The following is a 15730-nucleotide window of genomic DNA, read 5'->3' on the forward strand; positions in this document are numbered from 1 at the left end:
CAATCAACATCATACCAACCACCGACACCATGCCAGCCATGCAATACTTCGAGAAAGCGCAAACAAGCTTCAAGCCTCCTCTAATCGCCAACGAGAACGCCTACCTCGGTGACGTCGTATCGTCGTACGTCGAGCCTCCCTAATTTCCGCCATCCCACTCCAGTGAACTAATTCTTTCTTACCAGAGAGTCCACAGACCCAGACAAGCCCATCAGCGGCGGCTTCTACCGCCTTGAAAAGGGAACACCACTCGTGTACACGTACACGTACGATGAGATCAAGATCATAGTAGATGGCCACTTCTACATCAGCGATGAGACGGGCAAGGAAGTGAAGGCTGAGAAGGGGGATGTGTTTTTCTTTCCCAAGGGGAGCAAGATTACGTTTAAGACGGATGATTTTGGCTTGGGGTTTTTCGTTGGGCAGAGGAAGAAGGATGGTGCGTAGATGGAAGCAAGAGAAGTTTTGGAATGACGATTGCGCGTCATAAACACTGATTGACGCTGTTTCTTGCCTTGCTTACCAAGTCTCTGATGTTTGCAGTTTTTCGCGTTCGAGGATATCCTTGTGTAGCCGGTGGTATGTGTTGCGAAATCGCGCTGCTCGCCTTGCTTACCAATGTCGGCGTATTGCATCCAATCACGAAGTTTACGTCGCAACGTATCAGCCATGAACCTCAACTTTTCGAAACGCATTTGTAAAACCTCGAGTTGGAAGTTGTCGCGGAATAAACCAGAAATGGACGCCTTGGGTGAATGCTCGCTAAGCATTCTCGGTGTCGCTGCATGCTGACTGCATCTCGGTATTGGTGGAGGTATCAGGATGTGGTATAAGTATTCTTACTACAGCTCACGATAAACATCAGAACCTCATCATCTTTACTAAGTCACCATCGACAGAAGAGCACTTCTACAATGTCTACCCCAACCACCTACGCAGCATGGACCATTCCTGCCACAGCTACCAAGCTGTCCGATCTAAGGAAACAGGAAAAGGCCATCCCAACCCCAGGGCCCAAACAAGTCCTCCTCAAGATGACAGCAGCATCCCTCAACTACCGCGACGTCCTCGTCTCCACCCGCTCCCCTCAATACCCAGGAGACCACAAATCTGACCTCGTCCCCGGCTCCGACGGAGCCGGCATCATCCACTCGACCGGCTTAGACTCTGCCTGGGCTGGTAAGAAAGGACTCGCAGTCATGTTCAACCAGAACGGATGGCTATCAGGAGATTTCCGCAACCTAGATTTTGCCACGATCCTAGGCGGCACAAGCCAGGATGGCACGTTGCAGGAGTATCTTGTGTTGCACGATGAGTGGATTGTGGAGCAGCCAAAACACTTGACGGCAGTTGAGGCGGCCTCTCTGACGACGGCGGGGGCGACGGCTTGGTCTGCGATTCGTGGGCAGCTTGATGGAAGGTTGGATGGGAGTGTTGGAGATTGGATGGGGGGCTGGACTGACAAGAGATTGGAAGGGAAGTGGGTGCTTACTTTGGGGACTGGTGGGGTTAGCTGCTTTGCGATCCAGGTAAGTCGTCATGTGTGTTGCAAATGATTGTTGCTGATAGGACGTAGATTGCTTCGGCTCTCGGCGCAACGGTCATCGCTACTTCCTCTTCGGACAGCAAGCTCGAGATTGCGAAGACTCTCGGTGCGACGCACCTCATCAATTATGTCACCACGCCAAATTGGGACGAAGAAGTCTCTCGGATTACTGGCGGCAAGGGCGTCGACCATGTTATCGAGACAGGTGGTGCAGGCACGTTGATGAAATCCATCAACAGCACCCGCGTTGGCGGTTTGATCAGCATGCCCGGCGTTTTGACAGCGAATGCACCTATCGACGCTGCTTTCGTCCCAAGCATTCTATTCACTGCGAAGACTCGTAAGCCTCCGACTATTCATCCTGTATCAGATGCCAAGTATGCTGACAACGAAAACACAGTGAAAGGATGTTGCGCCTTCCCGCGTGATGCAGTTGTCGAACTAGCGCAGTTCGTTGAGGCACACGATATCAAGCCAGTAGTGGCGCATGAATACTCTTTCGACCAGACTGTTGAGGCATTTGAGATGATGGCGAAGCAGAGTGCTGTGGGCAAGATCGCTGTCAAGATTGGTGGGGAGATGTGAGGAGCCTGACGATTCTGATGTTGTCACCACTGTCGTTACGATACTTGCCAAATTAAGTTACACTACACCTGGAATACTTGGTACTCGATGCTATCCCTTTCCATGGTACGATTTGTTTTGCGCAAGCTGTGAGTGGGTCGTATTGCTGTGTCATCGCACCACCAGTCAGCGCCAACCAAAGTTCAAGATGCTAGGACACCTTCCTACGAAGCACCTTGTGAGTATATAATAGTGACTTCTGTGTTTTCAAGCCGTATCTTTACACAGTGCTGTAAGTTCAATTCCATATACCCCACCCTTGTAAAATGGATTCACTCAAGCACATCAGCCGAATCTTCCTGGATCTTAGCGGGGAGCGAAGAAAGGCGAGCATGAATTCATCCTTCAACACGGGTGATTTAGAAGACTACGCAAAGTTCAGAAGGCTGTTCAACCAAACACGCTGGTTGGGGGAGGGCGGAGATGGCACGGTCTACGCATACCAACACAAATATTCCAAAGCGCTTATTGCAGTAAAGACTCCGATCGCGTACAACACTCCTTACCACGCATCTCAAGCATCAAAGCGCATCAAAGCAGAAGTCGAGAATCTTACTATCCTCGGTCAGCATGAGCACATCGCCGGAATGCTAGCATGGTCGCATAACCATCATCCGGCGGCCCCAGCAATCTTTCTTCCATTCTGCGAGCTAGGAGATCTTCGTGCATATATGGCCGACTATAAAGAACAGCAACTCCGGCATTCAAAACTTATCATACGAACACCCGAAGTCACAATCTGGAAGTGTCTTCGCGACATGGCCCTTGCTCTGGATTACTTGCACAACATGAATGACGAGTTTGGCTTCGTCCACAACGACGTCAAACCAGACAACATCCTAGTCGAGTTTCCCAAAGGCTGGAATCCAAAAGATGGGATCCCCGATGAACCGGTATTCAGATTGACCGACTTCGCTCGTATGACACGATATCCTCTACTTGAAGGCGAGAAGCCCAAAAAAGACTTTCTCGGTACACCCGAATACGCACCACCGTTAGTTGAACAAGAGAATCAGCGCCCATCCGTTGATATCTGGGCTCTGGGTGCGACCTTACAAACGCTCGCTTTGAGAACATATCCTGTCCAACCGCGGGAGGCTTTCGTCGAGAGTCAGATAAAGGCAAAGAAACCCGCACCTACCCTGATTGACGAAGGCGCTTGGAAACAACTAAAATGGCGTCTTCTCATACCCACCGTTTATCGCCCCCTCGACGCTACACAAGAGGAACTAATGAATCACCACGACGTCCGCATGTCCATCTGCGCCAACGGTGCCGACGCGTACAGGGCTTGGAAGCATTGGCCGTATACTAGAACACTCAACACCTGGTATAAGAGCATGTGGGAACGAGACGAGGAGAAAAGAATTACGGCAAAGCAGCTTGTCGAGTGGTATGTTCCGTTAGTTGCGAGGTATATTCGTATCGCGCGGCATACGGAAAAGGCGGAAGAGTGCTTTGAGAAGGCGGCGAAGTTGAGGGACGAAGTTGAGGGGAGACAGCAAAATAGGGAGCTGAGGTCCAGGGCGATTGAGCATTTGAATGCGCCTAGCTATGAAGGTAATGGTTATGGTGCTTTTTGAGGCAGAACAAATAAAACTGAAGATTCTTCAAGCTGGACGCATCTTACGTCGTGGCTTGCTAAGAGTACATGAAAAGTTTTCTCTTCTTCGTCGGGTTAATCGCTGCCATCAGCGGAGGCGCTATCAAGACCTACAACTCTTGCTTGACAAAAGTCGAGTTCTTGACCTTTGAGATCTTGAATCCACCAGGCGCTTGGGTCTGGAACATACCCTTGGGGTCGTACTTCTTAGCCGCAGCCCGGATCTTAGCGACGTTTGCGGAGCCGTAGCTACCAAGTGGGTCCTGGTAAGCGTCGGCGTAGTTTAGGTACTGCCAGTCTACCAGAGCGTCTTGACTGGCAGCGAATCTTTGCATCTCTTCGGTGACGGCTCTGAGCGCCTCCCTCGCAATGACTTCGGTCTCTTCCCCTTTGACAGCAATGTCAAAAAGAAGCATGACTGCGTTGTCCTTTACGAGATCAAGACCCATGACGTTTCCACCGCGTTCCTTGCTGTGCTCAGCAAAGGTGGTCGGGATGGCTTGGAACATGCACTGAGTGATGAAGTCGCCGTCGGTACTGATCGCCTTCCATGCTTCGACGAATTTGGTGTGGGCGTCGACAATGTACTTGAATACGGTGGCATCGTTCTTGAAAGTCATGGTGAACCAGATGTCACTAGCTTGGTCAGTCGATTACTTTGCAGCATTCTGTATAACATACCGGTATCCAGTAGGCTGCTCAAGCTCGTCAGTAAGGTTCTTGTGGCTTGCCTTCCTTGTAGTGTCGGATAGAGCAGGGATAGCCATGAACTTGTCGAAGCCTGCGGGAGCTACATTTCCGGCAACATCCTCGTATGCAGCAATGATGACGATATCCTTCATGGCGGGTAGGTAGCTCCAGAACACGATGCTGGAGCCGTCAGGGTAGTTCTCGACGTTGTCGACCCATGCCGTGTAAGCTTCGACGTGTTGCTGTGTGTGGTTCTTGTCGTGAACCCTGACACCACCCCAGAGGTCTCCGGCAGCGAATGTCTGCACGTCGTAGCGGGTGACGATACCGAAGTTGAAAGATCCACCCTTGAGGGCTGTGAAGAGGTCACTGTTTGACGTAGCGTTTGCGTTGACGACCTCGCTGCTTGGTGTTAGCGGCAAGTCATGAATGGTGTGATGATGCGACGGAGTACTGACCCATCCGCAAGGACAACCTCGAAATTCTGCACCTGATCACAAGCAAAACCCCTTCGCGCAGTGTAGAAAGAGTTTCCTCCTCCAGTCAAGAAACCGGCAACACCAACACTGCTTGCTCGTCCACCCGCGACAGTTACCCCGTAAGGTTCAAGTGCTCCATAAACACCACCCCATCGGGTGCCAGGTTGGAATCGTGCGAGGTTTGCTGCCTCATCATAGATAGTTGTGTTCATAAGACCGAGGTCGAGTGTCACGCCATCATTAATGTTGTTGGACCCGGCCCAGGTCGAATGACCACCACTTCGAACGGCAAACTTACAGGTGCTTTGCGCACCCAATGTCTTGACCGCAGTCGACACCTCTTCGGTTGATACCGGTTGGACAATGCAGTTGGGTTGCAACTGAGCACTCACCGACCAGTAAGATGCCGTTCGGTTCTTGTACTGTTCATCATTTTCGTAGAAGACGTTTTTCAGTCCGGCAACCTCCAGCGATGAACACTATAGCCGGTCAGCAATGGTCAAAGTTTGACTAGGGAGTACCCGTCACGCACGCAACTGTCATTCTTACTGCCAAGAACCACGTTCTTGTGCGCACCGGACTGGGCAGCTTCGGCGTGTAATCCCAGAGATGCAACAATAGCCGGTGCAAGGAGCTTCATGCTGTCTCAAATCTAAAACTTAGCACACTCGAAAAAGATGTTGTTGGACCGATATGCCGGGTCGGTTGAGGTTTTATTACCGCCATCGCTGCAGTTACCATGCCAGCGGCGGCTAACAGCACCCGAAGGAGATATCGCTCCAACTTGGCATTTAAACCTGAACAGTCTTCCTCCTACCTAGGTAGGCGGCTCTTATGCGGATCTTAACATGTATAGCAGAACTGTACATATCCAGCTGCCGTTCTAACACGTGGTGTGCGCATCAGCCCGAAGGAGGGGTGTGCTCCTCTGGTCCCTGAGGAAAGAGACGAGGGCCCCATAAATTTTGATCGATATGATAGGCAAATAATATCCTTGAGCACGGGACGGTCAAATGGAACCTATCACACTCTAGACCAATGCCGCGGGCGGTCCGAACGCAAGACCCACAAGCTACGGGAATAGCTAGTGTCGGCCTTGCCCGTCGGGGTTTCAACGTTTTCGATCTGTAGGATCAGATCCTAACCTCATCGCACGCGTCAGCATCGACTCTTCGCTCGCATCGCGGCCAATTACCGTGCTTCAGAAATGCGGATCTGAGAGGTGTTCACCATGACTCTCAGAGCATATCGGTTATCGTATCTTCCGATCTGTTCAGTGGATACTGTGGGATGAACCAGATGAGCACTGGATCGTCTTGTGGACTGGAGTATGGAGGCCTGATACATGATTTGAACTGATCTGAAGTCAGTATACCAGCAGCCCAACGTGCATTGGCCATGGTCTCCCCGATCACATGAAGGTGTCGTATCTATCTGAGCAAGACCCCGGACCCCTTCTCGGTAGTTATTGTGCCTCCATGTCCGTATCCAGGTCAAACGTCTAGCGAAGGAGTCAAGTTTTCCGAGACGGGCCTTCACGTCCAGGCGAGTACTTCGATGCGATCGACATCAATGTCGTTCACATCCACTCCCCATCTATTCCGCCCCTGGACTGGGAATTTAGCGGAATCTTGGCCGTCGAGCCTCCACGACCTTATGTGTGAAGCACCTCCGCCTGCTAGTAGGAGAATAAGGTTTCAAGAGTCCTAGGCGTGCATGCTCTCCCTCGTTGGAGTATTCTTTAGCTGCCGCTCCCGAGACCGTTGTTCATTAATCAACTACCCGTTCTTTGTCCAACGGTTGCTACGTCATGGCGACAGTTAACGGCGTCACAACCATTATCCCTCCACCGAATGGCTACGAGGTCGACTTCGCGAACCCACAGCGGAGGCTGGTGACGGAGACGTATGTGGTCTTCATTGTCGAGAACATCTTGGCCCTTGCGTTTCTTGGGCAGCGGCTCTACACCAAGATTCGGCTTATGAAGCAGTTCCAGATTGACGATGGTATGGTGTCCGATGACAGTGGCAGTATAACTCTTCTGACAGAGGTTAGCGTTGCTCCTCCTTGGTTGGGCTTGTTCAGTTGGTACTCAAGGTCTGTTGGTAACTGGATTTTCGACCGGTAGTATCGGCGTTCACGCCTGGGAAATCTCGATCGAGAAATTTGGCTTTTATTCGCGAGTAAGCAGACAAATCGTTCCCTCACCTACTTTTATTGCGTATGTGCTAATTCGACGACTTGACAGCTCATTCTGGCCGCCCCAGTCGTGTATGCTCCTTGCACAGCCCTAACGAAGGTCGCACTCTGCATCTTCTACAGTCGTCTCTCCCCGTCCGTAGCCTTCCAATGGGCTGTTTGGATCACCCTTTTCGTCTGCGCTGGTTCGTATACAGCGATCTTCTTCAGTCTGATATTCGCTTGCAAGCCAATTGCAGCTAGCTGGGATCCTCTACTGCTCGCAACGGCAACATGCGTCAACAGAGGGGCGATCTATATTGCCACTGCTGTAATCGGAATCGTGACGGATGTGATGCTGATGGCCATCCCCATTCCGACCGTCTGGGGTTTGCAAATGCCGACGAAACAGAAGATTGGACTGACGATCATGTTTTGTGTTGGATCAATGTAAGTGTCCACCGGGAAGGAAAGTCGCGTTACGAACCAATGCTGACTCAATGTAGCACAATGGTCACTTCAATCATTCGCCTCATCGTGTTGATCCCAGCTTTGACAGACATGGACCAAACCTGGATCATAGCGGTGGGTTGCTTGTGGATGTAAGGCTTCGTTGTCCTGTTCTTCGCGTTATGGATCCATCAAACTAACCACAATACAGCGTCGTCGAATCGAATTTGTTCGTCATATGCTGCTGCTTGCCGACCCTGCGACGTTTCCTTAAACACGCGGCCCCGCGATTAGTCGGCGAGAGTCGCGGATCTGAAAACAAAGATTCCTCAGGTCGCAATCGCGGGCTGCGCACCTGGGGAAGTGATGGAAACGCGAAGCGCAAGTATGATACGTTGATGCGCACTGTAGACGGCACGCAACGAGACGGCGACGATGAGATTCCTCTTGCAAGCGTGGCACATAAAGCCTCGGAGGGACGAGAGGCCAAGGTGCCGACCGGGCGCGTCTCCTACAAGGGGGACAATGATAGCGAGGAAGCTATCTTGTACGAGCGGACCGTCCAGGTCACATATGAAGGGGGTAACGGAGGCGACCCTGCGAATCCATACTCACGTCAGGTCTGGCCAGACGGGCACCTGGCACCCAGGGCCCTGTAAGCTTCGTTCCACGCTTGACGCTGAATGTGCGTCTATCGATATGATTGCTTGCTTACGACATTGCGACGCTTTTATGGATTTCCAAGGTATTTAATCAATGGCTGGGTTTACGATGGATGTCGGATGCTGGGCTGGTACCAACTAGGAGTTGGAGGATCGCTTGTTTTTCAGGATAACAGATTACATAATCACTATGTCATAGCAAGTCGCGGTTATTGTGGAGCGCCAGCACGCGCCAGCCTCCGCACCATCACAACTTCTATCAGACATGTCTTCTTCCACAACCAAAGCCATCGTTCACAAACCCCCCATTCGAACATTAGTCGATAGGCCGTCTGTGATTCTCTTTGGAGCTATTCAGTCCGATCCCAACAAGGACTGGCAGACTCAACTCACAGCCTTGCTCTCCGACCTCCCCATTGCTATTCTGAACCCACGCCGAGATGACTGGGACAGCAGCTGGATCGAAGACATATCTTTCCCGCCTTTCAAACAGCAGGTTGAATGGGAAATGGACTACGCGCGCATAGCCGATGTTATCGTTTTCTATTTCGCAGGCGAGGCTAAGGCATTACAGCCCATCACGCTGCTGGAACTAGGACTGTATGCCGGAACAGGCAAGGCGATTGTTTGCTGTTCAGAGTGTTTCTGGAAGAGAGGCAACGTACAGTTGGTATGTGAGAAGTACAACATTGCTTTGGTGGAATCGGTTGAAGAGTTGGGTCACAAGGTGCGGGCAAAACTGGCGGCCAAGCTTCCTGAGGAGTTAACGACGGCGCATCCAGAGAACTCCGTGTGACATTGCATCGTTTTACTTTTGCGCGTTCAATCACTCGCAATCAATGCCTAAGAAATGCGCCCCAAGACTGTTGTGTTCAGGTCATTCGATTTCTAATTCTTCAGCTGCCAAGAAAAGCCACAGTATTGCCCCTCGCATTTGGTCGTCTGCATCATCCGCTTAGCCTTGTGTGGCCCGACAGCATGGCTAACCATTCAGGGTCGTTCATTTATGCGCAAATGTAAGATTGTACGAACGAATCGTAGCCTGGCATTGCAAGCCGCCGCATCGTGGGGGTCGAGGCCCAACGCCGTGTTCAGCGACCGGTCTCGAGCTGAACAGCGGCTTTGCGGGTCTAGCCGAGAGCTGATTCACATCAAGAAAACTCAAATCGGAACGAAAGCCGAGTTTCGCGATATGTTATACCAGGTCGGTGACATCTGTGTCCAAGGTCTTTACGCGCTCCCTGTTGAGCTGTGCATTCGCCTTTCTGCGCGTTTCATCCTTCTCTCGGACGTATGCGCTTTGCATCTAGGATTTACGAATATTACCAAGCTACATAACGACAATGTCGGGAGATCTTCGACTTCTCAGTCTCGATGGTGGAGGCGTACGTGGTCTGGCCTCACTGTACATGCTGAGAAAGATACTATCTTTGGTTGGCAGCCCAAAACCATGTGTCTACTTCGACATGATTTGCGGAACGAGCACAGGAGGTTTGATCGCTATCATGCTCGGTCGACTGGAGATGTCCGTCGATCAGTGCATTGAGGCGTATACCGAACTGATGGACGTCGTCTTCGACCCAAAAGACAAGAAACTGCCTTTCAAAATTCGAAATGGTAAAGTTCAGCCTCGGTACAAGACGAAACACATGGAGAAAGCGATCAAGCAGGTGATGTCCAACGCTGGGTGGACATCAGATGATAGGTTCAGAGGGTCGAAAACTTCAGTTTGTAAAACGTAAAGTCCTAACGTTCTTCGTCTGGGGACCATACGCTGACTTGGCAAGGGTTGTGATTGCCATGACAGAGGAAAGCCGTGTCCCGATACGCTTCACCGATTATGAGAAGGCCGGCGAGCATTCCAACTTCTACAACGAAGTCAAGATCTGGGAAGTAGCTCGTGCTACGTCCGCGGCAACATCGTTCTTTGCACCGATGGAAATCACACATTCTGGTGAGCCTAGACGGTTTCTTGACGCAGGCATCGGATCCAACAATCCCATCGACGAACTCTATCTCGAAGCGATGTCGCTGTTCGAAAAGTCTGAAGAAGAGTTCGACAAGCAGATCCGAGTGTTGGTATCAATCGGTACCGGCAGACCAGCATTACACGGATTCGGCGAAAAGGTCACCGAGGTCGCGAAGAGCATTGCTTCGATCGCAACAGAGACTCAGAACACAGCGAACAGGTTTCATCGGACGCACAAAACGTTGGCGAGCCGGGGCGGATACTTCAGGTTCAATCCTCCTGATCTCTCTGATGTGGCGATTGACGAAGCGAGCAAGAAGGGCATCATTGCGTCACGAACTGATACGTATGGTAACGATGCGCAAGTTATGGAGATGGTGGAACACTGGGTGAAAGTGGCAGGAACTGAGAAAAGTGCGTTGACTCTCGCTGTCGCTGAGGAAATGGATTTTACATAAATAATCCCCCAACTCGGCTATATATGTTCCATCGTACGTAGATCAACGCTGACTACTACCTCGAATAGAACCAATCATCTCACCAACTCCATCTGCAAATCACATCAAGCCTGCTGTGACGAAGCTATTCTATTCACTGCACAAAGGACCCAAGTACATTAAAGAGTATGCGCCGTCGTACTGGCAGCATCTAACTCTGGACTCATACTACGTGTACGAAACAATATACGACAGATGCGACCCCCAAGATAGAAAAGTAACTTGTACGTAGCACAAGCCCAACTTCAAGCCCCAAAAGAGACTAACAGCCTTCCAGTTAGCGCCTTCTTTGAGCAGTTCGGCCCCGATGCGAAGCCATCATCTAACCACGTCTTCGAAACCTGGGCGCGCCTTCTCCGAGATAAGCGCGACGTACGCAACAGCATACATCGGAAGCCGTTCGTGATGGCGATCTTGTACATGCTCCATGTCGAATCTAGTCTTGATATCACCAAGATGACAAACATTGACCCTAATCGGCGCGAGATGCTCAAAAGATTCTCGAAGTGGGTACCATGCAAGTGCGACACTCGCTGTGGCCGCGAGTGGAACTTTGTGAACGAGGTCGGGCTATCGCGCGGCGGAAATGGTGGTGCTGAATGCGATTTGCTCGAGCTATTCGACAGCAGTAAGTGGAAGTTGGTGTTTAAGAGCGATAAAGTGCGGAAACTAGAGGCGACCAGGAAGGTATGGGAAGCATCGGCATGAGGGGAAAGGAGGGTTTGCTTGCTGCCTGTATTCGTTGATCTCAGTCAACAGTGGTCTCAGGGTTGAATTCGGAGAGACTGGAGTGATACGAGGCAATTTCTGATGCGTCCATTTATAATACTTCGCTACTGACTCCTGTCGCACGCAAGTCACAGGTATTCAACACCCCACTCAAGAAATCCACCAGAGCGTCTCTGTAGCCATCAAAAGTTCAAATCAATAAAACCTGTTGCCAAAGCTGCTGCCCGATTCATGTACTGTTGACATCCGCTGTGGCATCTCACTCGCAGTGGGCCCAGACCATTCACTAGCAGCCTCAGATGGCGGCACGTTTGGATTCGCTCCGAGAGGCGTCCGGCCACTCCATGAGGCCATGATCTCGTCCCGAGAACCGCCGTATGAGGGTATGACTTCGGTACGAGGGCCTTGCGTAACAGTCGGTTCGTATGGCAACTGAGAATGTTTGTTGTTATCAACGATGTCGATGTTTTCACGAGATCGCTTGCGCCACCAACAGAAATATCCGATTAGCAGAGCGATGACTAGTACAGCAATACCGGCCACCGTTATGAGTGCAATAGCAGTGGTACTGATCGGATTACTGCTGCTGCCACCGCTACCTCCACTACCACCGGCCGTAGGGTTTTTGCTGCTGGCGGTGGGCTGAAGCCCGCCAGTGATCGATCGAAGGAAATCATCGATACCCGTGGTGCCGGAATCCGCGGTCAGAACTTCTCCTTCGACTGTTGCTGTCGCAAGCACGAGAATGTCATCTGAAGCTGTCCCACATGCCCACGAGTAAAATGTATTCGTGTCGTCAAGGGCAGAAGTGCGAGCGTATCGGAAGCACTGTTGTGCTTGCTGCGAACTGTAGTCTGATATGAGCATTCATTCAATCTGGAAAACTCTAGAAAGCATACCATTGAAGAATTGAGCCATATATAGACGAGCAGGTATCAGCTGGGAGGTCATAGCCGAAACAATCTGTTTGGCCGTACGGTCGGCATGTAGCCCAACTATCGAGACACTCAACGTTATTGCAACATGCAAAGCCGGGCTCAATTTGTCGTGTAGTGATGCAGTTATAGTTCTCCGCACATGTGATGGGTAATTCTGTTCCAGGTTAGACGTTGACTGCTTCCCAAAGTGAAGATCGATGTACCTGAGTTGCCACGTATGAAGCCGCACGTCGCAACGGATCTTTTGAATACATCGCCATGTAAAACAGGAGCCGGCGTGATGAGACTCTCTGGGATCGCTACCTGCACTCCTGTTGCCCGTACCTGTGGATTGGGGATGTCTTTTCCAGCGACCAGCGCGGCGATACTCAAAAGATGGAAGCGGAGGCTGGGTCGCATCGTGATCTACGGTAACGCGGTATAGAACAAGTTCGTGTAGTGTTGTGAGTGCCAGCGAGGAATGCGGTTTGTGCACATGCGCTGTACCTGCCTCTACCCTCGGCTACCCTTGTTCCACGAGCTGAGAGAGCAAAGTATCAGCCTTCCTGCGCAAGTATGCATGTGTAACAAATCGGTCTGGCCGAGCGCCACCAATAATGATATCTCGTATCTTTGGGTATCATGGATGCCGACGGCTTGTAGGACTTTGGGTTAAGCGTGGGGTAGCTCATGCGAGCCTGTTGAAGCACCTGCAGACAGCAATGTCAGCCTTAGTCCGAACGGACCTATCGCGACAGTTCTCTTCCTGAGAACTTTGTATGAAACTAGTGATAGTCAAGTGGTGTTGTACGCTGATCTGTAATGCCCGGGTTGTTCGCGAGAGTGACAATCTGTTCGTGCGATCCGGTCACAAATGCCAAGTTTCCCAAGGCTAAATCTCAGGGTGGATTGCAGTGCGGTATCACTAATGAAGCGTGAGGACCGTTTGAAAGGCACATGCTGGGTGTTGAGCTTGGCGGGCTGAACGTGTGCCTCAGGGATGAGCATGGCTGAATTGCAGCTGCAACGCGCCGTGAAACGCGATTTTCTGGCGCGGTGCAACGGAAGAGCGCCTCTGCAATTCGAGTATCGCATCAGCCCCTAGAATGGTGTCGTTATCGGCTCTCAGCTCCCGAAAAGAACGTGTGTTGTGAAAGCTGTCGCACGTGGAGGAGGCAATGGGGGCGGACTTTCGGGCGTTGCCCATCTGGCAGTGGCGCTAAGTCACATTCGGCGCTACTGCACTCTAGCTTCCTCTAGGGCGCCCGCTGGGTCGCTGTCAATGTTAACTTTCACATCGCTTCGCCGGGCGTGAGAATTAGTGGAATGAAACTGTTTGATTACCAGTGCTACAACGAATGAGCTCGTGGATTACCAAAGACTACACGGGTCATGCTAAGCTGTCGCCCCTCATGCTCTTCCTATAGAGTATATGGCTCTTGCTTCCACGAAACCCTTCTCTCATCCCTCATTCTATCAAACCTTACCACGCTCTGTAACAAAACTTGGGCACCAAGTGCACAGTCCTCTTCCTTGCAGAACTCCCTTGGGTTGTGGCTCACACCTTCTCTGCACGGCACGAAGATCATGCTCGTCGGGCAGCGCTTACTCGCATAGACGCTATCATGCCCAGCACCAGATGTCATCTCCATAGACTGGTTAGGGCCGAGAATACTGCGCGCGGATTGGCTGACAGACGTGATGCAGTCTGCGTGGAACTTGGTTGCTGGGCTGTCGAAATCCTCGACTATCTCAACACTGAGTGGAAGACCACTTGTGCAACCGTGGTTTGAGCCTTCAACATCTTCGCCTGCGGCAATCTTGGGGAAATCGCGGAGGACTAGCTCCTTCATCTTCGCGACTGTCTCGTCTTTCGGTGCCCTGATGTCGAGGCTGAAAGTTACCTCGCCTGGCACCGTGTTTGTTGAGCCAGGCTTCAGGTTGAGTATACCCGTAGATGCTAGTGCGGCGTTGGCAGTTGCAAGGCGATGAGAATGAAGGATCATTTTGCTCGCTGTCAACAGCGCGTCAGCTCGCGACTTGAGATCAGTAGTTCCGGTGTGCGTATCTCGTCCCTTGACTTTGATGGTCATCCATTTGTAGGCTTGCACTCCAGTGACAACTCCAATCTTCTTGTTTGCCATCTCCAGAAGCGGACCCTGTTCGATATGAAGCTCGAAGTGCGCCGCCATGGGCATGGCCTCATAACTCGCTGGTGTACTCCCGAGGTAGCCAATACGCTCGAGCTCAGACTTCATGGTTGCGGTTCCAGGATGAACTTCGCGAAGGTTATGCGCCGTTTCAAGAGGGATCGAGCCCGCCCAAACTCCGCTGGAAACCATTGACATGGGGAAGCGGGCACCCTCCTCGTTAGTCCAGTTGACTACGCCGACAGGGTACTCGGTCTCCGTCCAGTTGTCAGCGAGCACTCTGAGCATCTCCACCCCAGCAGTAACTCCAAGGATTCCGTCGTACCGTCCACCAGTAGGCTGCGTATCCAAGTGACTTCCTGCAAATGTAGGTGGTTTGTCGTTCCGTAGTCCCGGTCGCACAGCGAATTGATTTCCCATGGCGTCAACGGTAACCTCACAACCGAGTGCTTTTGTTGTTTCTGCAAACCAGTCACGTGCAGTCTTGTCTGCATCAGAAAGCGCCAATCGCTTCATACCCGTCTCCGTTGGCTTTCTACTATCGTCAGCCACGGGATATCCATTACTCTGGACTACTTACTCGCCCCATGGCTCGCCTATGCCCCATTCGCATGTGTCGTGTATATCCTTCATCAATCTCTCCTGGTTGACTTTCAGATCTCTCATCGAATCATCATTCATCTCCTTCGTTCTGATCTGCCATCGTGGCGAATTAGAGAAGCATCTGACATGCTTGCATGCTATCCCTGCTCTTGGAGTAGGTGCAGCTCTTGGTGCGGGGTAGCGTCTGCTTGCAATGCCGAGTGCAGTCGGGAATCTGTTAGCCAGCAGAGCCATTATGTGAGGAAAAGTGAGGAGGGAAGGAGGTGGAAGTCATGGCGGCACGGGTCATGGAAGTCGGCATCTCAAAGGATAACATGACATGACAGGCGCCCAGTCGTAAGGAAGGGGCGGGTCGGATGTCCGATAACAGTAGTGCGGGACTATCCCGCTTTCTGATATGCAGGTTATCCGTCGGCTAATGGAAGCATGCGAACACGCGATGATAAGGCGAATGGAATGGACCTTGGTTGAAGAATGGCATTTTTGCTTTGGCAATCTGTTCCAGAAAGATGCTGAACCCATGGGGCGAAATGTGTGCGCCCCATGTGCTAAGAGTGTGTGTATTGGTATGGGGTATCTATAGTGTAGCTTGTCCTTAACGCCTTTGTATGCTGCTCAAATCAAATTGCCTCC

The 15730-nt window shown here is 51.4% G+C and overlaps 7 protein-coding genes across 7 annotated transcripts; 5 read left to right on the top strand and 2 right to left on the bottom strand.

Moving 5' to 3' along the window:
* Positions 1-29: 29 nt before the first annotated feature.
* J4E93_005881 (uncharacterized protein) lies at positions 30-447 on the top strand (the record flags this gene model as incomplete). Its single annotated transcript, XM_049343799.1, has 2 exons — positions 30-124; positions 186-447. 2 exons carry the CDS (start codon positions 30-32, stop codon positions 445-447), a joined length of 357 nt encoding a protein of 118 aa, XP_049199032.1.
* A 467-nt stretch (positions 448-914) lies between these two features.
* Positions 915-2131, top strand: J4E93_005882 (uncharacterized protein; the record flags this gene model as incomplete). The annotated part of the gene is made up of 2 exons (XM_049343800.1): positions 915-1529; positions 1577-2131. 2 exons carry the CDS (start codon positions 915-917, stop codon positions 2129-2131), a joined length of 1170 nt encoding a protein of 389 aa, XP_049199033.1.
* A 710-nt stretch (positions 2132-2841) lies between these two features.
* Positions 2842-3753, top strand: J4E93_005883 (uncharacterized protein; the record flags this gene model as incomplete). The annotated part of the gene is made up of 1 exon (XM_049343801.1): positions 2842-3753. One exon carries the CDS (start codon positions 2842-2844, stop codon positions 3751-3753), a length of 912 nt encoding a protein of 303 aa, XP_049199034.1.
* Positions 3754-3883: 130 nt separating this feature from the next.
* On the bottom strand, positions 3884-5582 carry J4E93_005884 (uncharacterized protein; the record flags this gene model as incomplete). The annotated part of the gene is made up of 4 exons (XM_049343802.1): positions 3884-4409; positions 4455-4865; positions 4922-5421; positions 5475-5582. The coding sequence occupies 4 exons, from the start codon at positions 5580-5582 to the stop codon at positions 3884-3886; spliced, it is 1545 nt and encodes a 514-aa protein (XP_049199035.1).
* A 1170-nt stretch (positions 5583-6752) lies between these two features.
* Positions 6753-8229, top strand: J4E93_005885 (uncharacterized protein; the record flags this gene model as incomplete). Its single annotated transcript, XM_049343803.1, has 5 exons — positions 6753-6992; positions 7191-7326; positions 7381-7570; positions 7627-7722; positions 7782-8229. The coding sequence occupies 5 exons, from the start codon at positions 6753-6755 to the stop codon at positions 8227-8229; spliced, it is 1110 nt and encodes a 369-aa protein (XP_049199036.1).
* A 1346-nt stretch (positions 8230-9575) lies between these two features.
* J4E93_005886 (uncharacterized protein) lies at positions 9576-11406 on the top strand (the record flags this gene model as incomplete). The annotated part of the gene is made up of 5 exons (XM_049343804.1): positions 9576-9946; positions 10020-10615; positions 10728-10824; positions 10894-10922; positions 10976-11406. 5 exons carry the CDS (start codon positions 9576-9578, stop codon positions 11404-11406), a joined length of 1524 nt encoding a protein of 507 aa, XP_049199037.1.
* A 2359-nt stretch (positions 11407-13765) lies between these two features.
* On the bottom strand, positions 13766-15331 carry J4E93_005887 (uncharacterized protein; the record flags this gene model as incomplete). Its single annotated transcript, XM_049343805.1, has 2 exons — positions 13766-15029; positions 15075-15331. 2 exons carry the CDS (start codon positions 15329-15331, stop codon positions 13766-13768), a joined length of 1521 nt encoding a protein of 506 aa, XP_049199038.1.
* Between the last annotated feature and the right edge of the window lie 399 nt (positions 15332-15730).

The sequence above is a fragment of the Alternaria ventricosa genome (assembly GCF_023758065.1).
Source record: "Alternaria ventricosa strain BMP 2768 chromosome Unknown scaffold_9, whole genome shotgun sequence".
In the NCBI taxonomy this organism is placed as follows: Eukaryota; Fungi; Ascomycota; class Dothideomycetes; order Pleosporales; family Pleosporaceae; genus Alternaria; species Alternaria ventricosa.